A 24568-nucleotide genomic window follows, 5' to 3' on the forward strand; every position below is an offset into this window, starting at 1 on the left:
CTAATCGCCTAAATCAGGTGTTAATGTTCATACTTGTCAACATTGTTGAACAACAACACCACTTTACGAAAGTATGAGGCAGGGAATCAATACATGAGTGATATTTGCAGTGTTCCTTTATTAAAAAGCATGGATGCTTGGTTTTTTCAAGAGCGAATAAAATACTACATCAACTGCAGGAAACCGTCGCCTGCTGTTTCTCGCGCTAACTAGCGGCATTAAAAAAAATGAAACTGCAAGAGCGACGAAAGGTTCCACTAAATAGTTACACGTTCTTCTCGGCACACACGCGGAGTACGGCAACGTGGTTCTATAAACGTTGTAGTAGGCTGCCTCGATTCGGGCGCGTCTCCACAGTACGGCATAGCTAGCATCGAATCCCCCGGCTTGGCGTAGTGGAACGAGGTAAATTTAAATTGCCTTTAGCAAGCCTTTAGCGTGTTTATTTTGGGAGGAGCGCGACGGAAGAGCATCAGCATGAGAGGTGAGCGGGAAAGAGAAGGGAGGTATTTACCTGCGACGGAAACCAATCGGCTACTGTCTTTAGTCGACATTTGCAACGAAAGGAGTATATACGCGGCCTTTTTTTGTGATGTTCTGCAGGGGACTCTTAAAAAACACGTAGACATCACGCCCTATAGCATACGATCCTTGCCAGGTATGAAAAGCTGTTCCGTGCACTACGACCTTGTTCTGCTCATCGGATTTTTTAGCCTGTGGAAGCATCGCATGATTGACCGCAATGCGAGGGAACGTCGGTGATCTACGTCAATTTTTCGCGAAGAATCTGGGCTTTTGTATATTGTGTTTGCGGCTGAATCGCAGCCGCCTGGCTGATTGCATCTTCTTGAGGCGTGCGTGAGGGTGGTGCGACGATAATTGGAGCACCTCAAAAAATTTTCCTGAGCGAACCACTGTTCTGTTCGCGCTCAAACTTAAACACGAAGGTGGCATTTTGTGGTTTATTTTTTGTGACACCGGGAAAAAAGACCTTACTTACGTGTTTATTCTGAAAACAAATAAGAACGATTTTCGCCTATGGAAAAATGGCGGCCGATTTGGACGTACGAGGCAGCGCAAGTTGATCTTGTAACGACGGCGCCTCCTGGGGTACACAGAGCGAAACGCACGTTTGGGATTCACGGTAGTAAGGAGCAAACTCCTTCTACTTTACTCCTTTAACGTTACTTTGCTCTATAAGGGCGCTGTTTCGGAAACTAGCCGCACCATTCGATTTCTTTTGCGCAGACGGGCCCACGTTCCTACCCCAGAACTTTACAGTCACTGCAAACGTCTACGAAAGAGTAACCCTCCGGGTCCAGGGTGCCCCCGGGTTCGACCACGTGCGCCCTCACGTCACGTCTTGGGCCAAGGTAGATGATGCCGCAGGAACGGTGTCCAATACGCTGGCCACCGGCGACATGGAGTCCTTGACTCTAAGAAGTGTGCGCTCTTCGGACAGCGGCGTGTACATTGCAAGTGGACCAAGATTTGAAGCGCCGGGAAGAAATCGGGCTGTGATGAAGCTAATCGTTCGCCGTAAGTATTTTGAGACGTCCTTGCTTAGCCGACTACACGATAAAGAAGAAAACAATATTGCTACAGAATTTATATTCTTTTATGTTATAATTATTATAATTATTTAAATGATTATTATCACAACTTTCTGCAAGTAAACTTTACAAGGATATCGATAGTGACAAATAATTTGCAAGCACCGTCCCGCCACGAAGCCCTTGCGATGTTTGAACATGACCTGCCACAGGAGCGCGCCTGCCTATAGGGCTACAGCCTATGATATTTATGTGCTTATCGGCACCTCTAATATCACGATTAATAGATAACCGACTTTCGTTCTCAATATTGGAATCAGTCGCTGACAAATGTGCCGACTCAAATTATGACTTCATCAAGAGTGGCCATCAACGCAATTGTTAGCCGTTAACAATGCGTTGGTCCTCCTCATCACGCCTTCCTCCCTGTCCGGTAATATGATTTACCGTACCATACGCACAGCTGCTTTACTGCGCATTAAGGACGCCACTAGGCATGAAGTTTCCCGAAGTTACTTCATCGCGATCGACGTGGCTGCTGTTGTTTTTAGTTCTGGCGCTGAGAATTTGGATCAGCTCTTTTGTCCGTAATAGTTACCTTCAGAGCCAATGTCCTTTTAACTTTGCTCTGTCCTTGGTATGAAGCCTTTTGCAACCACGGCCAGGTTTAGTTACGGACGCGCGGGCATGTGATACCAACGTAGTTCATCGGTGTGCGTCAGAGGAGACGGTATACATGCACTCCATTATCACGCACTTTAGAGCCTGTACCTCGTACTCCGATAGTAATACTTCCGGAGTAGTTACGGGAGAACCTGTCGGTCATTTGTATTTAGCTACACTTGGTGCAAACGCCAAACGATTGTCCGGCTTCCTCATTTACATTCGCTATCAAGAATATTTTCCGCAGTTTCTATGCAGTCGACTAGAGCAGAAAGCGAAGCTTAATGTAGACACCAATTACCGTTTCCGTTGTAAAACAATGGCGGGGGAGATAGCGGTGACGTTAATATGGATCCCCTATACCTTTTCCAACTGCGGCGTGATACGCGATCCTTCACATGACCGCTCTCTGGCTCTTTTCGTAGAACAGACTAAACTAAACAACAGAGCAATTGCATCGAGAAAGTTGTAAACGTGCTGAAACCTTACTTATCATTGGGTGTGTCGGCTGGGTCAAAAGATGTCTGCACAATGGAAAAGCGCTGCCTTTTTAGAAAGGCGCTCTATATGTTCCACCTTTCGGTGTTACGGCAACCTTCTGGTATGTTCAAGGAGATCACGCTCTTGTATTGCAACCAGCACGTTGACATGGACAAACCACGTAGAAAGTTTATTTATGGTTGGTGCAGAACTGACATATAGGATGTTTGCGTTGGCCCGGGTCTTGCCGAACAATAGTGTTAATTCTGCAGCGTGAGGAATTAGTGTCCCGATTCTGCGGTTAGGGTTGTCCATATACGCCATAAAATATTCTGCCCTTACCGAAAAGAAGGGAAACATATCCGCAGAGGGGAAATGGGCAACGCTCGAAAGGAAACTTGAGTGTCGCGTACTGACACCGAACCATTGGTTGAGGCTTATTGAAGGTGGCCAGCGGTTCCAAAGATGCAACGTGCAAAGTTTACGCTAATCCAACCTATACTCCTCCAGTTCTATCCAATAAGACAGCCCCGGCAGAGCCCAGACTTCGCCGCTGCCTCTACTGACGTAACAACAGAACACAAATACATTTCATCTTATCTGGCTCTGTCTCGCCTTCGACAGAGTCAGTCCACAGCTTTTAGCTAAGGGCCCAACTCATAAATTCAGATCCAAACACTTCCATCGTGTACGAGGAGGTGATCGACTCTCGAAACGATTATTCAATTTGCTCATGAGAATGACCTCTTAAGACTGGTGAAGCGGCCTTGCCGACTCCTCTAGAGTGGACCATGCGCCGCATCCGCCCAGTGTCAACCTTGTGTGACTAGAGAAACATTGAGTAAACTGTGAACTACGAATGACCAGCATGGGTTATTCCTGAACAGAGAACCTTGTGTGAACAGTGAGCATCGGCGGAAGTGCTGTTTCTTTTACCTTTCTGCCCCCTACCTTTTCTGCCCTGTAGATTAGCGTGTGTGCACGGCCTTGAAGCTAACGGGTAAACTACTTATTCATGGTCCGTAGGCTAAACTAGACAGCCAATAAGGTTAGACCCTGAGCAGTTTGTTCAAGAAAGCGGCTCTTTGTGCTAGGACGTAAATTTCTTCGAGGCGTGTCGGAACGTGTATACTCTGTCTCAAAAGCTAGTTGCGAAAGAGGAAAACCACGGAGCGTGCAGCGACGGTGTCCCCGTAGTGTTCCTGCCTAGGGAAGAAGTGCCGCACTATACGCAGGTAAAGAAGGGCAACGGACATTGCCGTGTGCCTCATCACCGCAGCCGGATGTTACTCCGCGCGCCGCAACTAGTGCGTTACTGGGAATATTTTAAACATGGAATCATCCGTTTCCGTGATTTTTCGGACTTAATATGCTAATAAACTGTTGCAGCGACGACAAACAAACTATTTAGGAAAGGCAGACGATGCCATGCATTCATAACAATCTCCTTTCGAAACACACGCGCCCGTTGAAATCCGGATACGTCCCTTAAGCGGAGTGATAAGATACATGTGCTACTTGCCGTTCTTAACTTGTTCCCAAGTATAGCCAATTTTTACCTAGCTGGAAGAGAAAAAACTTCCCAAGGCTAAAGCCAAAAAGCGTAAACCAACCCAAGTTAGGGCCTCGTGGTGGGTTTTAAATGATTATCGTTGAAAACAAGGAAGAGAACGTGCAATTAGAACACTATGTGGGGCTACGTGCGGACTCAGCCAGTGCATGCTTCGTAGCTTGCACCCGGATGCTGCCAGCTCATGAGACAGAGTAGAGAACATATGAAAAAGTTGTGCGTTGCTGTGGACTTAAGACGCAGTGCGCGCGGTGGATCAACGCGTAATTTTGGAATGACTTTTAATAAATGGGCGTGACACTCCTGTAGAGAGAAAGAGAAAAACAGCTGTTTCTAAGAAAGCTACAAGTGCGAAGGTTGGGGGTGCGCTGTCCTTTTTTTCAGCCCTCGGCTAGGACTACTTGACCCCTAGCGGCTTATACAGCTTCTTGGATCAATAGTGGTTATCGTTCTTCGGAACTGAGCAGCGCAGTCTCCCATTACTCCTAATATTAAAGGTGTTTATTCTTTGTGTGTCGTTTTGCTTTTCTGTGAATGCCCATATTATGTGTTAAGGATCTGCTATCCTTGACGCGTAATTATCGAAGACTACTGATTGTCGCTCAGTGGTAGAGACGTTGGTTGCTAGAATTCCCCAACATTAGGAGTGGCGAAATTCCCCCATCAAAATACGGGCCCCCGGTTTGCCCTTCTGTGAAGATGAACAATTCTGCGCGCCGCACGCATTCCCTTGCGTCCTGCAAAGTTTTGCGAGTGCAAGCTTGCCTTGTACAGATCACAACATGCCGCAGAACGGCCGCCTTAAGGGCCCCTCGATGTCGGCGTGATTCCAACTTCGGCGGCAACAAACGCTGCCTGTAGCGACGTACCAGAACGACGCCGACGCCGCAGCGGAGAACTCCTCACTCCCCTCTCTCAGATTCAGCGGGCGCCTTTAGTACCGACCCCTCACGAAGTCTGGAAAGGGTGTTGTGTGTGTCTCTACTCTGTTCGCGCCGTGTGAAAAAATCAGCTGAGAACTTGTTTGACAATTAGCATTATGGGCATAAATACAGGGCCCTAAGCTCAGAAGAGCATTCATTTTGGAGCAGCGAATGAATACTGTCATTCTGCTCGAGTCCTGTACTGTAACCTCGCCCGTAAGGGCATTGTTCCCGTCTTGCTTCGGCTCATTTCTCGCCATGCTGTAAACCAGTTACGCTTGCCTTCGGCTTCTTCTCGCCGTCACCACGGCAGCAACTTTTGCTGGCCGCTCTTCACCGCGCTACCTCACATGACGGAGGCGACAGAGTACGGTGCTGGGATGCCGTCCCAAATGTAACAACTGGTTACCAGCGATGGGTTAGAAACTTCGCAAAACTACGTATTATGATGCCATCTTTCAGTGAAACAATCAATGTTCAGCATAGGAATAAAAATTTGATAGATGCTCAAACATAAGACTGCTTTGATTAGCTGTCAAAGGGAGACTACTTTGATTACTAAAAAACTTGGCTCCAATCCACGCTATGAAGGTGGCTGGAAAGCAGAGCTTTAAACAACACCCGCAACTGCCCATGCAATAGCACTTGAATTCACACACGTTGCTCTAAAAAGAGTGAAGCCAGAAATTCTGCCCGCCGTTACCTGGAATTCGCGGGGCCGGCATCCCGAGCGCAGCAGAAGCGTCGGTCACGGCCGGGCTAGAGCGGCGTACGCCGCCGCCGCTGTAGCCCGGCCGTGATTCGGGAGAAAGAAAACAGAGTGGAGCGTCTTTCGAAGGCTGAGACAGCAAAACCTAGCCATCCTGATGTGCTAGTTTGGGGCTACACCAACGCCCGACACAAGCGCACACACCGAAACAATTCCGCATGTGATCTTAGGGATTCCCATTTATACCGATATAATCGAGATAGTTTAGTAAGTTTGAGAGTAGCGAGAAAGCTGAGGTAGATTATATACTCGCTATTTATTAGAACCAGTTGCTACTTTCGCCTTTTTAAACATGTTTTAAAACGCAACCGAATTCGTAGTCACCAATTTAGAAAACAGAGTCCCATTCGTAGCAAGCAGTGCGGAAAAGGTAGCGTTTCTCTATCGGCCAGATCTGTGTATGTGGTCTTAACATAGTTTTTTTTTTTGTTTGTTTTCATGCCCTGCAAACCAATCCTTAACGTACGTTTGCCGTGCGACCACTTAATTCCTTTGGGTGCCGGTTACCCTGGAGGTGCTGTCGAACAAGTTAATCATGCCGTGCGAAAGCACCACACAATGAAGGCGAAGCTGCACCAAAACAGGCCCAAAACAACCGTCGCTAACTCAGACGACAAATCCGTACCGCCGACGCTGCCGCCGGCGAGCGGGCACTTCCGCGCGGGGAACGCTGGGTAAATTCGCTGCGCCATCTTTTCTATGCTTCGTGAGTGAAACCTTCCGCCCCCACTCCTTCCCCCCGCAGCCACCTAGGATGCATTGAGAGTTTGTTGTCCCGGACGCCACGAAAGAACCATTGGCTGGTAGAGCTACTAAGCTTTGCTTTAAAAGCTTAAGGCGATTTATCTTGCCAGTGCATGGTAGCACATTGCACAGTGCATCTGTGGTGATTCGGTAAGGAGTCTTTTTGATTGGTGAGCCCGTAGTACTGCCTCTATGATGAGCCCTACTTGGAGTTACGATACATCATGTATGTTGAATAACTCTCGTGGTTGCTAGGTAATGTCTGGCGCCGCTGGCTGCTGTAGACACACGTCCTGTGAAGGGAGGAGCGTGTTATTTGCGTTAGCGAGATTGTATTGGCTTGTAATGGTCGGTGATATAACAAGACAGCGAAAATGGAAGCTACCAGTGCTATGATGTACATGTGGTATTGTGGTTGATCTGTGTTGCAAAAGGTTGACGTCTTTGACGCACTTGACAAGCGGCAATCTTCGCCAAATATTTTTGCCATGAGAACGCGAATCTATAAACGACAAGTTACATTAGCAGAATCATCGCTACAATGATATGAATGAGCACGGCGTAGACTTATTATTTTTTCAGGCCCTACACTGTTCCCCCGTGACTGTAAAAACGGCGGACAATCACACGGCGTAACGGGACAATGCATCTGCCCTCCGGGTTTTAAAGGACGGCTCTGTGGAGAAGGTAAGTAGACGGCTCTTGAGAAGAAAACAATTAAAAGCGGTTGAATTGGTGTTATCACAATGAAGCTAAGTCGCACAAATAGGAATTGAAAAACCTTTAAAACGGAAAACCAAACGGGGAGGATTATCGCAACAATTAGGGTTCCTACACTCTGTGAAGAAGAATACGCTGCGAAGCTTGACGCAGTCCACGGAGTGCCTGAAAAAAATGCGTTTGTTTGTGATTCGCGATTGAGCATACTTGATAGCAATTTCGCATTTAGCTGAATGACACTTGCTTCAACTCGAGCTTTATTCTAGCGGACAAAGATAGACTGTCTGTTTTTCTGCCCCGTTTTAGGCATCGTACTTATTCATCAGACTGACCGAGTCCGTTCCCCCACTGAGGACACTGGACAGGTCGCATTGTGGCGTTTAAGGTCCACGCTTAAACCTCCCGCAGGTGCAACAGCTCCATGTGATGAGTAAGGGCATCAAGCACTGCTGAGCACGAGGTCGCGGGTTCAAATCCCTGCGGCTGAGGCTGCTTTTTTGATGGAGGCGAATAACAAAAACGCCCGTTTGGACGAGATTTCGGCGCACGTTGAAGATCCCCATGTGGTCAAAACTAACCCGCAGCCCTCCACTACGTCGGGCCTCATCGCCTGTGTTAAGTCGGTGCGTTAAACCCTACAATCAAATCAGAGTAAGGGCATGAAAGCTATATCTGCGCGTGCACGCCCTCTTTCTTTTAAACCGGCAACCGTTTATGTGCGCGTGCTTAGTAGTGAAAGACACCGTCGAAGAATTAGCTCTGAAAGCCCTTGAAGCTGATCAAGAAAGATTAGCTAACATCGACGTTCCAAGCGGGTAAGTTGCTGTTCATCTAGGATGGATTCGCCGCTACTCGGCGGGCTGTACCTTGGTGCGGCAAAGGTAACGCCAGCACCTTTCCGTTCTTTTCGTGCCCATTCGCGCTTCTATTCGGGTCGACGCTTTTTCAATTGCCGCCCTTCTTTCAAGCGAACTGCTTGCGTTTTTCCCATACCGAGTTAAAACATCAAAGGCATCGGGCACTGGGTGGCCTCTGTGACATCCACTGTTTTCCCTCGTAATTCTAGGGAGCAAAGAAGGAGGCATGTAGGCGCCCTACGTAATTCGCGCCAACAGCGCCATATCCTCCCCTGATGGCGCGTAGCGTCTGAAAAATGTTGCGTTGCATTAATTGTCATGGCAACAAGTGGCGAGGGAGAAAGGGGGTTGGTGACGTCACAGGCGCTGCTTCGTTTTTCCCATACCGAGTTAAAACATAAAAGGCCTCGGGCACTGGGCGGCCTCTATAACATCCACTGTGTTCCCTCGTAATTCTTGGCAACAAAGACGGATGCATGTAGGCGCCCTACGTAATTCGCGCCAACAGCGCGAACTCCTCCACTGGTGGATCGTGGCGTCTGAAAAACGTTGCATTAATTGTTATGGCAAGAAGTGGCGAGGGAGAAAGGGGGTTGGTGATGACGCAGGCGCTGCTTGCGTTTTTCCTCTACCGAGTTAAAACGTAAAAGGCCTCGGGCAGTGGGCGGCCTCTGTAGCATCCACTGTGTTCCCTCGTAATTCTAGGGAGCAAAGACGGAGGCATGTAGGCGCCCTACGTAATTCGCGCCAACCGCGCGAACTCCTCCACTGGTGGCGCGTGGCGTCTGAAAAACGTTGCATTAATTGTCATGGCAAGAAGTGGCGAGGGAGAAATGGGGTTGGTGACGTCGCGGGCGCTGCTTGCGTTTTTCCTATACCGAGTTAAAACATAAAAGGCCTCGGGCAGTGGGCGGCCTCTGTAGCATCCACTGTGTTCCCTCGTAATTCTAGGGAGCAAATACGGAGGCATGTAGGCTCCCTACGTGATTCGCGCCAACAGCGCCAAATCCTCTTCTGGTGGCGCGTGGCGTCTGAAAAAATTCACAGCATATCGACGGGGTGAATGATGATGAGTGGGCGAAGCTCCTGAGGGGAAATCATCGGTAAAACCGCGCGCGGCAACCTCCACGGCCGCCGTGGAGGTTGCGGCGGACGCCGTGGATTGACGCGCCGCTCAGTTTTCGTCCACCCCAACCTCCATGCAACGTGACCCGGCGAACGCCGCCGATCGAAGACAGGACAGGAAGTATAACGAAGTACGAGGCTGTGATTGGCTGCGGCCTCAAAATGCAGTTTGCCGCTTCCGGTCGCGTTCGCCGCCGCGCGTTCGACATCTAGCTCGCGTAGATCGCCGACGAACAGCCGTATTTTCGACGCCGGCGGCGGAGCGGCCGCCGCCGGGCTACGTTCGCCGCCTTTTCGCCTACATTTCGCTGCATGGAGGTCGGCCTTTATCCATCGGGCGACTCCGAGCGCGCGCCAACAGCGAACGGATTTTATTACAACGCTCCCCGCCATCTAGTAAACAATCCAAGAACTAAACTAGAGGTAGCCACGCCATCTAGTAAACAATCCAAGCGCATCTTTTCATCATATACAAGTACCGCCATCTAGTAAACAATCCAAGAACTAAACTAGAGGTAGCCACGCCATCTAGTAAACAATCCAAGAACTAAACTAGAGGTGGCTACATACATACGTCGAGGATGGACAGACCCACGCCTTAAGGAGCTTCGCCCCTAAAACGTTGCATTAGTTGTCATGGCAACAAGTGGCGAGGGAGAAAGGGGGTTGGTGACGTCACGGGCGCTGCTGACGACATTTTCCCCCGGCAGCCGGGCGGGGCCGCCGCCCGCAGCCGCAGCAACCGCCGCTGGCGCAACCGATCAACATTCGCGCCTCGTGGGTCGCTGCCTCGAGGGCCGCTCGCGACCGTCGGCAGGCTCAAAAGTTGGGTGAGCGGCGGCCGGTGCCTCGGAATGGCCGCCGCCCGTCGTTTGGTATGTGTGTGGAATCACGTGCTTAATAGTTGAACGAAGTAAACATGCATGTAATAGACCATTTGCAGCGTTGTTTTTGTCGCGCTATTGGCGCGTAACACAAACATTCTTTTTGCTTTTCTCTTATTCAAAATTCATACCAGGACGTCTTTGATTCGAGGCATAAAAATAGAGGCGCTACGCTCATATATTGCATGCGTATTTTATTTACACACTGTTGCACTCTAAGAAGAAATATGACATGCAAATTTAAGCATACACTACTGTACAATAGAAAAAAAAACGTGCGACATACACATTTAGTTACGCAAAAAATTGATTCCTATAACTTCAAAAGTTCTAGTCACTACACCGATATCTTCTCGCGCACCCTGCGGCGCGACAAGAAAATAACTTGGAAGTTCTGCCCAATACATACTTATTTCACGAGCACGCCTCGAGACACAAAGGTTTCGTACATGTTCTAAAAATTCGTTTCAGTTCAGGGACAAAATACTAGGGAACTTCTAATTTTAAACAAAGCTTGGAATGGTATGCTTCGCAGCCCTACTTTGGGACAGTTGAGGCAAACTCTGAAAGATAGTATAGATTCGACCATTATCCTGCTTACATTTCCGAGAAAATACTTGTTCACACCAACAAAACGCCGCGAGAAAAAAGTGTAACGTAATACCCGCACGACTGACCACGTATTGCCGCCTTCTATCTACGAACAGAAATAATGCGCTATCACGTCGTATTTTCGCACAGCATACATCGAATGCACCAATCTTACTAAAGTTCTTTTAATTGCGTGCGACCAGTGCCCTTTTAGTAATTTTTGTAAGCCGTATGTAAGTCATTACTGGTAGATATCTTTTGGTTCGTCACAAGCCACCCTTTAGCTTGAGTTTGGGCAGCGCCTCTTATCTCAGCCTGTCCCACACGGCTAGACGGTTCAAAGTTTAAAACCATGAAACGCAGGCGCACGCGCGATAAGATACAAGGTGCGGGCGCAGGTGTTAGACTACAGCAAAGCTGGCAATGCTATTTAATTTTTTCAATTAGCGAGATGATTGCAATGGCAGCTGCAGACAACACATATGCATTTCGGGGGGGGGGGGGGGGGGGTCTTCCACTGCTCCCTGTGCATATTAACTGGCAGTAAACAATATTGCGTTAGATTTTTCGGCGCACTGAAGCATCACTTGGCAGCAGCTTCGCAACGTTTTGGAGCAAGATGGCGCCGGAGAAATGTGTTATATGGCAGAAATTCCACCCCACAAATCGCCGCTGTAGTAGATACTCAGTGATCGGCAATGAGCCCGTACAGTCGGCAAAACGATTGTCTATAACGCTCAAGTGGCGTGCTCCGGACTGCACGGGAGACATCTAGGGATAGCGCCTGGTTTGAAACCGGCAGAGTGTGAGCATTAGGGGCCCGTATCAGCCCGATGGCAGTGCCCCGTCTCGCTATACCCGCCGCCAAGGGTTCCGCACCTTCTTTCGCTGAGGGAAGCGCTATCTGCGGTTCCGGGACGGAAAACAACAGCGGACATTACGTGCATTTGATTGATTGAAATCAAATCAAGGTTTATTTCAATATTGGTACAGCGTCGACAATGTTGATGGTCACTCTGGCAAGGAGGTGTAAAGACAGCTTGACGGGGCCAGAGCGCCGGTGCAGCTTCGACAAGTTTGGTCGTAAACAATACATTGCACAGCTGCGTTTGTTGAAAAGAAAAAAAATATGCAGAAGCAACGTGTTAAAATGCAATGAACAATATTAACACGCAAGTGTTTTATTCCCGGATACACGAAGATTTTGTCGACGTCATATCCGTGACGGAAGTGATGCCAGTACATCGAAGCAAGCGGCCTGTAAAGGGTACACCCCTGCACACAGGTAGTTCTTGCGGGGAAGCAACCTTTTTTTAAAGAATACGTTATACTTAGGAATCGTTTTGAGGTTTTATATTTTACCACGAAAGTGTTTTGTGCCGCGGTACCCCAAGATTTCACTGATGTCATATCCGTCACAGAAATGACGCCAGTAGACATTAGACGAAGCGACCCACCAGCAGGAGGTAGCTCGCCAAGCACACCCACATCAGCTGCCGATCCCCAAATCATTCTCAGCTGCAGATTTCGCTGCACATATCACTTTTGTGCTTCACCTATTCCTATGGCACAGGAATGAACTACAATTTTTTTCACCATTATTAATCCGACGCGTGGAAATCAAACTTTACGCGGTGTCAAACACATACCGCACAAAATGATACTCCCTAGAAGAACATGTAAAACATTGTCGACATAAAAATCTCTGTAATTTATCGTTGAAAATTGTAGAATGCACTTCTTTGCGCCTGATACGGGCACATTCTGCAATATGTGGACGTAATCGGTTAAGCATCACAGGTGTGTTGTGCCCAAGCGATTGTAAAAAGTAGTGAGTGCGACGCCGAGGAATATATATTGACAGCTTGATTGACGCCAAGGAACAATATATTGATTGATTGATTGAGTGATTGATTGATTGATTGATTGATTGATTGATTGATTCATTCATTCATTCATTCATTCATTCATTCATTCATTGCAGGTGTTAACGCGGTGACGCAACGCAGGTGATTAGGCGCGGCGTAGTGAAGGGCTCCGGATTAATTTTGACCGCGTGGGGATCTCTAACGTGCGCCGAAATCTCGAACAGACGGGGGTTTTTGCTTTTCGCCTCCGCCAGAAAAGGGGCCGCTACGGCCAGGAATCCACGCCGCGGCTATGGGCTGAGTAGCACAAATAAATGGGTGTTGAGGTAGCCAACACGTGAATGAAGAATCATTGCTGGTATTACACTAGCAATTAAAAGACGCGCGCAGCGGATGTGTCATCCAACCGTGGTATAATGGCCAAAGACGAGTGGGCGATGTGCTGTACTCTGCGCTCTTCGCTACAGGCTAGATAGCCGTCAATATGAAGAGGTGCTCCGGTTTAGGATACCAAACAGGCGCGCTCAGGTAGTTCCGGATCGCCGTACCACTACGTACGTGACGCCGAGCAGAAGCGTTCAGCTGAACTGTGAGTACGCTACATCACTGTAACGCCGGCTATGGAAATCAAATATACACTCTTAAAAAAAGTCGGGGCATTCACTAACAGAACACTAACAAGTTACTTGTTCCAGTGAACAATAGGTACTTAATAACTCGGGGTAGTAAATGCAGCAGTACTGAGGCCTACTAACTCAAGCAGGCAGTAAGCAGCACTAAATTCACTAGTAAAGTCCCAGCAATAACACTCTGGTGAGGTACACGCGTTTACAACTGGCCATGCATTACCGAGTCATAAGGACGACCTTAATCTAGTGCATACTACTTCCTACACCCAGTTAATTTCCTAAGCATGGAGTTGCTACAGGCAAAGCCTACGTACCGTACCCCCGGGAAGTAAGAATAGTAAGGCGTTAGTCAACACAGCCGCTTCTACCATTTTACGACCTTTTCTATTGAGGGTGTAGGCCTGTCAGTACACTCTGCAAAGTGGTGCAGTGGGCAACTCTGTGATATTCTAGGAGGTATGTGCAGTGCAAGACAGCTCGGGGTGGCAAGATAGGATCCGAAGAAGAAAGTAGCCTGCAAAGTTGAATGATTGTGGTGCTGGTAGCGGGAACACCGTGTCGGACATTTGCGTATCGTCAGTCAGTTGGCGCGTGCGTGTTATGAAGGCGCTCCAGCACCCAGCATTGTCTATTACAATGATCGACACGTGCCAGGTGCGATGGTGTTGCGAATGCACCACGTCTGGCTGGTGCAACGACCATGTGTACCGCATCTTGTAACAAACGGTGAACACAGGTTGGGTGCAGGCGCGTAGCAGAGAGGCATCTCGTCTTACGTCTTGTGCACGTAGAGCGTTCATCAGTCACAATAGTGCACAGTAGTTACGCGCTTAATATCGCGGATCACAGAACCAAAAAACTTAAAAAAAACTAAGAGATACTGCCCACCGCGACATCCCAAGTACGCAATCATAAAGCACATTCTCTCACTTTCCACCGTAATTTGCACAGAGGAGGTCGAGAAACGGCAAATTTTTTTTCGCAAGTGCATTCCTCTACTCCGAACTTCTTCCTTAGGATGTGAAATGATGATGATGATGGTTGGAGTTTTATGGCGCGAGGCGAACTAGGGCAAACAGGGCCAAATCAGTGGTTATGTATGAGCAGTGAAGATGTTAACAGTAAAATCGCTCAATAAGGTGAAGAGTAAAAACAGTTGAAGACAATGGTAGGGGCTGGTGTATAGGGCCGGTTTTGACTACACATGATTTGACTGCGTATATCCAATGCATTAAGCTGCTGTATTGTGTTTTTCAGCATGTGGTGACGACCGCTTTGGGAGGAATTGTACACACAAATGTTCAAGTACCAACCCGGTGAGGAGCGTGAAGTCCTGCATTGGTATTCTTATATGCCTGCCGGACCCCTACGGCTGTTCCTGTGGAACCGGCTTTCACGGTCCATTTTGCAATAGAAGTGAGTGGGCAAGACTTCCAAGAATTTTCTTGTGAACTATGGGGCGTTTAATTGCATAAATTGTGGTTGCTGAAATCATTCAAGTGCAATTATGTTAACTCAAAGATTTTAACATATTAGGCTGCGCTACAGGTTTTAAAATTGCCGCCATTTGGTTTTGCTGAGAGCATTGTACTGATTGCTTCAAAAGGCAACACAATGCAAACACGCCGACGGAGAGCGTGTACGCCGCAGTGTTGTCGTCAGGTTATGAATGAGGTCCCAGAAAATTGCCACTGAGAAAAGGAGAGAATAAGTTACCTCACTGTCCTACGCTCACTCGACGGGTAGCTAAAATCCAGCCATTGAGTAATAAAGCCTTTGTTGGATTTTCAACGCTCTAACACTGTTTTCTGACACTTGTAGGCCTGCCTTTTCTCGTTTTCTGGAATTTTCAGAAACTTTTTGCAGGGTATTTGTGCCAATTTCTGTGAGGTTGATCGTAGCTTTGTGTCAAAATAAATCGCTGCAAGAGAGTACTGTTACAAATGTCCCAGATGTGTCTAACCGAGCTAAACCTTTCACCGAAGTATAACAATTTTATCCGTATTCTCCGAAGCGCATAATAATTTAAGTCTAGCTATTGGTGAAATAGCCGTCGCAGAATCTCAACGATCAGTAGCTCTTACATGTCGACCATTTCAGGCTGTCCGCCGCATCGCTACGGCGCTGATTGCAAGCAAAGCCGGGTATGCCACTGCGAGACGGAACCGCATTGTGACATCTTCACTGGCACATGTCTCCGTGACGGCGGAAAGTGTCGGCGAGGGTGGAGGGACGCGCCTTTTTGTGACAAAAGTAAGAATTCATTCTCTTTTAGGGGCCAAACCCCTTAGGTGCTCGGGCTGTCGGCGTCTCCTGTCGTCGTGGTCTCATGTAGTCATGTTACTAAACCACCCGGACACTCATTTTCGAAAGCCTTGCGCTAGAATGTGACGCCCACTAAAAGAAAAGTGCTTAATGATTAAAACCTGTTCAAAATAAACTAAGATGATTTAAAGATTTGTGGAACGCTCGTTGTCCACTTCAGATATCGTAAAGCACCAGCAGAGGCTGTTTGCAGGCGGGTTATACTTTGTGTTGCACTCAGGTACTCGCCGGCTCTTGGAGTTAAGTGTACGGGTCGGGTGGTCGGTCAAATAAAAACAAAAGGCATCATCACCTTTTATCACCGAGGTCGAGCCGCCAGGGCGAGGCGCGGGCATTGCTACGCGCTCGCTTCGACCCTTGGCACTACTCCAAACTGGGGCAGATGGGGCATGCAAATTGCGTGAATTTGGTTCAACGCAAGAGAGGGCGCCACCGCCTCAGGTAGCGCGCATTTCTCCTCTAACCGGCGATTCTTCGGCGCCCAATCAGCGCGTGCCGTGTGGCAAAAGAGACAATTTTTCATACACTTATATACCGCATGATGTGTTCATTTGTATACCCACAGCCAATTGGTTGATTGTAGGGCTTAACGCGCCGACGCAGCGCAGGCGATAAGGCGCGCCGTAGTAGAGGGCTCCGGACTAATTTGGACCACCTGGGGTTATTTAACGTGCGCTGGAATTCCTTAAACACAGGCGTTTTTACTTTTCGCCTTCATCAGAAACGCGGCCGCCGCGACCGGGATTCGAACCCGCGACCTCGTGCTCAGCAGCGCAACGCCTTAGCCACTGAGTGCATGCTTTGTCCATTGCCAGGATTCATGTTAGTGGAGATGCCCCGTGATATGTTTTACAGTTCCATGAAATTTAAAGAGGCAGCTGGTATTTTAGGCCGTGTTTGTTTTCGTGCTTACGATTTATAAATTAAGATAAACATAGGATATATATAGGGATAAATATGCATTCTAAACATTTATTGAATATAAATATAAAAATATATTTTTTAAAAAACGATTTAGGAAACTACGATTTGTGATAAATATTCCACAAGCTAAAAGCTGGTGCGAGAGAAAAAGTGCTTTAGTGCAAATGCACTGAACCTACCATTAAAAAGGGTTTTTTGACGAGCAGACAGCTCTTTAGGCTAACCTCAATGATGCTGAGCCGCTTGTCAAGCGAGTGCTATTGGAATACTCATCTATCATTGAGCACTCTGCCGGAGAAAATCGCTGTTGTGACGGGGGTGCGGATGAGTGGACTCCTAAGCCGACGAAGTCGGAATAAAAATTAGCTCACTTGTAATGTCTAGTGCTTGAGGACCCCAAATTGAAGACAATGCAATGGTAGCACCAGGCGTCCGCGACTGTCCGCCTCGAATGACGACAATGACGGTTTCCAACGCAGTTTTATACCATCCGAGTTTTCGTAGTTCGGCATTAATGAAGCCTACGTTTTACATCCGCTCTTTTTTCACAAAGTGCTTTTTAAGACTTACAGATACGTCGGGGAGCCTCCGCAGTGAACTTGTCCAAATCGCGGGGTTTGTGACACTTTTGATGTACAGTAAACCTTCGCCAGCACGAAGTCTTCAAAGCAGGCAACCGATGTTGTTGTGAGGGGTATTTCGTTAAAAGCGGGAAATGTTTGCTCTCCCTGACCTTCAGTAAGGTCCGTGGAAAACTTGAATTAAAGCAATTTCCCTGTAACGACTGTTTAATCTACTTTGTGGCAAAATCACAAACCAAGAACCTCGTAAATTGCCCTAAATTTGTTGTACTTCAAGCAACCAAACAATAATAGTGTTCACACGCATCACAAAATGCCTTTTACTGTTACCACGAGAAGTGTACGGTTCCGCCCTCTTTTATTTACGTGTGCGTGTGTTTATTTGGGGCTAATGTCAGAAAATTGAATTGAATTGAACAAACGTTTACTGAACTCTTCAAGCGAGGTGTGAGAAAGGAGGAGAAGATCTTGAGGGTTTAGAGGGGAAGAGGGGGATGCATTTACATGGCAGCAGCTCGAGGGTGTTTCACGAGATATGCGACAGGCGTGTCCGGTCGGGATCCATCATTTTGAAGAAAATTTTATATGTACCTCATTGGACAGAGGGGAAAACATATCTGAAGTCACTTTTCCAAAAAAACAATTTTGACTGGCAGAAAAAAAAGTCCGAAATCAGGCTAGGTTGGGTGAACGTGTCGCACGAAATTCGAAACGTTTACAGCTGTAAAACACAAATTGTTGCAGCTATTGCCGCAAAATTGTTTCTGCCGAGACTTTGCATACTCTGAAATGAGTTCTGATACTTATTTTATGTTTTCAAGTAAATTTCTTTTTATAACAAAATTACACCCTTCACAATTGCCAAAATGTTGGAACCTGTTTCTGTGCGTCTACACAAGCTAGGGAGTGCAATTTTTAAAGTATTATTCCTTCATCTGTTTATATTTTTCGTGCCATTTTTAGTTAATGTATAAAACGTGGGTCATTGGGATAAAACGCGGGGATTGCAGGTCAGTTGCAAATATTGGTCCGCCTAAAGCCCCTATAAAAAAAGCCCATCTTCGATATTTTTCAAACTTCCACAAATTGAAGCCGAAGTTGTTCGCTATCACAAGCTTGAGACAGACCCCTGTTGCACTGTGTTCATGGTTTTGTAGCCGAAAAACACTAATTATGATATTTGGCAGTATTACAGGGGTATAGCAGAGTGGTCTGTAGCAACTTTCAGAGTACAACGTAAGGAGAAAAAATGGCCGGTAGAGTTAAAAAAATCATGAAAGTAAATTCGAGGCGACCGCGCTTGCTTGAAACTGACCGTGAATAAGGTATGCTGCATTTTAACATGTTGCAGAAATACTTTCCAAGGGCATTCCTCAAGCTATCGCACTCGCATTTGATGGATGCATCTCTTAACCCTGTTATGCCCAAATAAGGAAAACAATAGACAAGTATTCTAACGCTTTATTCTAATATAGTTTGCGCCTCAAACGATAAAACAATAAAGAAATGCGGATAAAAAATTATTTCCTCCCAGGGTTATAAAATAACAATGTATCATAAACGCAAAAAAAGTAAGTATATATATATACCTACGTAAATATTGTAGGTATATAATATAGCATATACCCATTTATATGTAGGCATATGTATACCTGCATATAAAGTAGGTATATAATGTATCATATGCCCCGGAAAAAAGTGTATCATACACCCATTGAAAGTAGGTGCAGAGCCGCCGGACGCGCTTACGATGGAGGAACCCATCTTTAAACGGTCTTTGGTACTACATGCGGCCAGTTGTCGAGCTATAGATTTTTGAAAAAAGCTTAGGAGGTATCATAAAGATACAGTGGGCATTTCTTTGCGGTCGAAAGGACAAGGTGCGAGTAAAAAAAATCCGAAAGATGGCTTATCTTACATGATACATTGGGCATTACAGGGTTATGGCACTTCTCGCTGTTTTTGTATGCGCCCCGTGTCGGCACACTTCTGTGCGTAGACACGGGGTACACAGATTAGCAGAAATATTAATATTACTTCAGACCTCCGGAAAGAGATTACTGTGTTTCAGCTATGCGCCAACGCAGTCCACCTTCATAAGATCAGCAGTTGTACTAGTTGGGAGTGGTTGCTGAACATCTTGTAACTTGACACGGACAAGAGAAAAAAAAATGGACAAACGAAAACGCTGTATTCTGTCTGGTTTCTTCTTCTGTCCGTGTCGAGTCTGCGCTACGCCTATATGTTCAAGTCCATCTTGACGAAGCGTTCGGTGGAAATGGGGGAAGTGTTCCGGTTGAAAGCGACAAATATAAAGGGCGCTCGCTTTTCTACCTGCTTCGTTTCAGCCAGATGTGATCCTCCTGTATCGCGGAAAAACTAAAAGCACCTGTTCCAACAAGAAATAATCGTGATTATGGGTGCAGTCATACATAACACAACGAATTTTCAAGAACCTTTTCCAGCTGTGAACAGTTTATGCGTGATCGCAGCCATGGCTATTGAGGAAAGTCAACGACTCCTCAGTGGTTTCTAGGGCCCATGGGAAGTATACTGAAAAGCTAATATTTCACACCGACTATTTAAAAGGGCAAAACGAAAAAAAAGCATATCAAAGGAACTTCCGCATTCTTAGAGATCTGCACACTGTCGTGTTGAAGCGGTGCGTCCTTAAATGAAGTAACCACTACCGAGATACGGACTTAGTGAGCGAGAGCAGGTTCTGTCCTTTAAGGAACTGACTGTGGATTCTTCAGACACGTCGGCATCCGAGGAATTTGTTTGCTTCTTCGCATTTAGCTGTTGTGAAGCTGAAGAGGTATTTTCAGAGTTAAGAAATGTGAGCTTTAATCCACCGCCAAATGGAAAAAACGTTCCTGAAGTTTCGAGGCCAGGCGAGGACGTCATAAAATTTTCATGAAAAAAAAATTAGGTGCAGACTAATTGCACCGCAGTGGTTTAATTGCACCACAGCCGATGCCCCAACATCAGTATAGCGACGGAAGAAGATCATGAAGCATGCATTTGACGCCTAGGACCCGCATAATTGTTTGATTGATTGATCGTATGGTTTAACGCGCCCACGCAACCCAGGTGATGAGGCGCGCCGTAGTGGAGGGCTCCGGATTAATTCTGAACCCCTGGGGATCTTTAACGTGCGCCGAAATCTCGTACACACGGACGTTTTTGCTTTTTGCCTCCATCAGAAAAGCATCCGCCGTGGTCGGGAATCGAACCCGCGTACTCGGGCTCAGCAGCACAACGCCTTAGCCACTGAGCCACCGCGGTGGGTTTGAGACTCGCACAAAAAGTGCTGTTACCTGCTAAGACTGTCAGACCTGGTCGGTGCTAATAACCCTTGCAACAGTGTATGGAGCCACAGAGGACTTCAGGTTGACGTGGACTCAAGGTTGCAGTGAAGACACGATTGTATACCGGTTTCGAGAACCACAGTAAGAATCGAGCGTGAGTTCCCGATCTGGCAAAGGAAATGCCTGTAGCGCGAACTGAAGGATGATTGGCCGTCTCGTGTAATTCAGCAAATAGTTGTCGCTCCTCATTAGTGTTGTGTGTTACCAAACGTGATTATTTCTTTATTCATTTTAAGCTCAGCGGTCTTAGGGCAGCTTCGGTGTTGCGTGGTTGGCCACAACCAGTAGGATAAGCCACCAGCGCACTTGAGAGCAAGAACTTTTACATCATATTCAGGAAATGCGCTCTTTATTCACGGTGAAGTTCGAGAAAGCATGGTCAACTCCACTTTAATGTAATAATTTTTAGGTGTACAGGCCATTTCTCGCCTTACGTTGTAGTCAAACATTTGCTACAGACCCCTTTACTACAACGCATTACTGTGCGGGGAGATACTAAATAACTAAATCACATTTAGTGATTATGGCTACAAAACCAACAAAATATTGGAACATTCTTTTTCAATAGTGTTATATAGATCAATGTCGGCTTCAATTAGGAAAAGTTTGAAAAAGAAAACTGAAGGTGACCGTTTTGTTATTGCGGCTTTCAGAGTAGACCAAAAGGAGCGACTGACCAGCAATTCAGCGCATTTTTCATAAGGACCCACTTTGTCTACATAAACTGAAAATGGCACGAAGAATTTAAACACATAGAGAAATAATACTAAAAAACATGAACTCTCTATTTTGTCTAGATACCGAGAAACAGTGGCCGACATTTTGGCAATTTTTGAAAAAGCTTGAAGTGTGCAATTTTTTAAAAACTTTCTAACTGAAAATACAAAATAAATATCTGAACTCATTAGGCGGTATGCAAAGTCATCGCTAAAAATCTCTGCGGAATTAGCAGCAATATTGTGCGTTTTACAGCCGTAAAAGTTTCCAATTTCGCATGACTCTACAAAGGCACCTGTTACCCCAGGCGGCTTTGGGGATCTTTTTCGAGTAGGCATAATTTGTTTTGCCTACTAGGTTTAGATGCGTTTTCAGACATGTTTCTTCTCAGCTAAGTCAGATAAGCTAACTTCATGGATGGCTTGTCCTGTGCACAAAAGGGTATGTATATAATTTCGGTAAAAATTACAGATGTCCACTAGACACGCCTCTCCCGTTTTTAGTGAATACACCCAACACTTGTCTTTCACCAATATTTGAAGCTGAAGGAGCGAAATACGTTGTATATGAGAAACGCAATTTTTATGGTGTGTTTTGTTTGTTGGAGCAAAAAGCAGTCAAACACATAGACGCATATAAAGAGCACTGGTGTTTTTGTTTTTGTTTTTATGTTCTAGTTAAAGTATCTCGGACGCCTGCTTTGCGCGTAAGAATGTTGATGTGCACGGGCTATGCAAACTGTACTAGTAGTATTTTGAAACCCATTGCCTGTTGCGTACTTGGGGATGATTCATTCTGTTACCGTAGAAACGATTTTGGTAGAGGAGCCAAGCTATCACAGCGAAAAAACATGCTTTTTGCTAACATACGCTGCGGATAAAAAATTATATCGATAATCAAGGATGGAGTCATTTTTCCCTCTGTGTTCCTGGATGTCTAAATCGTATTCAAGGTTACCCCATCTTCAACAACGGGCCTTCGGTCACCAAAATAACCGATCAAGGCGCACATGTTCACTTTGGTCAATGGAGCTCAACGAGGGAAGCAGGCATGGGAACTCCAGTCAGATACCTGGTCCAGTATAAGGTATGCTTTGTACTAGTTTCTGCTATAGAGATTTGATGGATAACGGTTACGTGTTTTTCTGATAGTGATAATAGATTTGTTTCTAAACGTGCGCGGCAATTTCATGAAAGCGTATTGACCTAATAAAAGTTTTCTAAAAGAAAACAATTCGGCCACCCCTTATCTTCTGATGTGGGTTACGTCCGTGGTGTAACTGCACCATTACAAGGCCGTGCTCATCGTGGCCATTGAAGAATCAAAACCGCACTTTTCTTCGGGGTATGGTGAGATCTGGTATGACATTGGCCAGAACTCGGCAAGGGACGCCTTGGAAGCACTGCTCTATTCGTTGAACAACTTATGGGCTAAGGGTGTCCTTCGGACCGAGTGCCAACACTCCCTGGTAGTGTATATCCTAAAGCCGGGGAAACCGCATTTGACCCATTTTCTTGCCATATACAATACGCAAGATATTTGAGCGGGTGGGGGTCGATTGGCCTGGTTGTTTGAGCATAAGAAGATGCCATCCCACTCCGACTGGCTTCGGACCCCGCCTCGGTACACAGGATGGCCTGTCTATTCTGGCTGACGATATCTTGCATGTTTCACCCCACAGACACCTGGTAAATTTCCAATACTATGACAACGTGGATCAGAGTACAATACTCAGAAACATGGAGTCTTTGGTGGTTTCACCTCATCCATCCAAAGTGGTACACTCCTTCCTGTGATCAAGGACATTTTCAGTAAGAGTGGACGCGAAGCCTGTCGGCCAGTTTAAGTGAAATCACGGGCTGCTGCAAGGTTCCGTGCTAGCGACTCTACTGTCAACATCGGATTTGTTTCTTTTGCATGAAAGCTAAATGAAATCACTTTTGTGAGGTCTCTTATGAAACCTTAAAGGCATGAAAGGTACAAGACTTCACTTTTGGGATGTCTCTGTGATATTTCTTCTTTACTGAGACACTGAACAAAGAACTGAATTTACTCGGCCGTCATCTCCAGTAAGTCCTAGATACTTTTATGCCTTTGCAAAATCAGCCGATTTGGAAATCTTACGCGACAGGCCTTGCCATGTACAAGTGGCTGAGGAGACAGGGAGGGAGTTACACTCGCTGGCTAACTTAACGCTCAACATTTTACACCCTTTTCGGTTGAAAAGAGTGAAAAAAATCAGGTCCCTTGGCGCAGACCTACAAAGGGTTTTCTGGCTAGAAAAGGGTTTAGGGATGAAAAAAGGGTGTGATTGTGAACACCCTAAAAAAAGGGTGTGGGCAGTGCAGCTACGCGTGACAATTGTGACGGCTACGCGCGGAGCATGACATACAGACACACTCAATATGCACAAGTCAACAGGCTGCGTGTGGACAGCGAATACGTACCTACCTAGAAATACACCTGTTCTTGATATATTATAGACAGCAGAAGAAAGTGTTCTGATAAAGTCGGTGGGCTTGTCGCGCAGATCAGATATTTTTGCGCAAATTTTGGAATTATGCATTTTAGTGTGAGAATACAAGTCACTGACGCACGCAGAGTTGCAAAAACGTTGTGGTCGTGCGGCAGTGATCATGTTCAAGAAGTCTTGGAATTTCATGAAATACCAACCAGCTATTCAACACCATTCCAGCCCTTACCAAGAAGGGTGTTTACTATTTCAACACCCTTTTTCCCACAAGCGAGTAAAACAGCAAATGAGGGTTTTGGAAACTAAGAAAAGCAGTGTGAAAGACCGCCAACTCAGACAAAGGGTGTAAAAACTTCCAAATTTGGAGGTATTTTATACCCGTTTACATGGCTGTACTGAACACTTTCTACAAGCGGAGGATGTTTCGTACCTCACGATGTTTAAAACAAAAAAAATGGCATAATTTATTACCAGAGGAGCAGTTTAAGTTTGAGCTAGGCTTGGTGACAATATCATAAAATACCAAGAAAAAGAACTGCGCCGCCTCCGAAGGCTGCACAACCGCAGATATGGTATTAAAATCGCGATGCCGGCTTTCTAGCCTGTTCGAGAGTGAGCACAAGGGGCGAATGCCTATGGGCACTGCGCTTGCGTTGACCCCTGCCACTACCCCAAACTGGGGCAGATGGGGCATGCAAATTGCTTAAATTCGGCTCAACGCAAGAGACGGCGCCACCGCCGCAGCAAGTGGGCGATTGCTCCTCCCACCGGCGCTTCTCCGGCGCCCAATCAGCGGGTGCC

The 24568-nt window shown here is 46.5% G+C and overlaps 1 protein-coding gene across 1 annotated transcript in view; it reads left to right on the top strand.

Moving 5' to 3' along the window:
- Positions 1-24568, top strand: part of LOC144162800 (uncharacterized) — an 85700-nt gene that overhangs the window by 11759 nt on the left and 49373 nt on the right. The window contains exons 4-8 of the mRNA XM_077693461.1: positions 1249-1539; positions 7285-7389; positions 14634-14792; positions 15477-15629; positions 22247-22380. Coding sequence (XP_077549587.1) covers positions 1249-1539; positions 7285-7389; positions 14634-14792; positions 15477-15629; positions 22247-22380 — 842 coding nt within the window. The remainder of the gene's footprint in view (positions 1-1248; positions 1540-7284; positions 7390-14633; positions 14793-15476; positions 15630-22246; positions 22381-24568) is intronic.

This window comes from Haemaphysalis longicornis, unplaced genomic scaffold (assembly GCF_048455015.1).
Source record: "Haemaphysalis longicornis isolate Haplotype H1 unplaced genomic scaffold, Haemaphysalis longicornis Haplotype H1 scaffold_12, whole genome shotgun sequence".
Lineage (NCBI taxonomy): Eukaryota > Metazoa > Arthropoda > Arachnida > Ixodida > Ixodidae > Haemaphysalis > Haemaphysalis longicornis.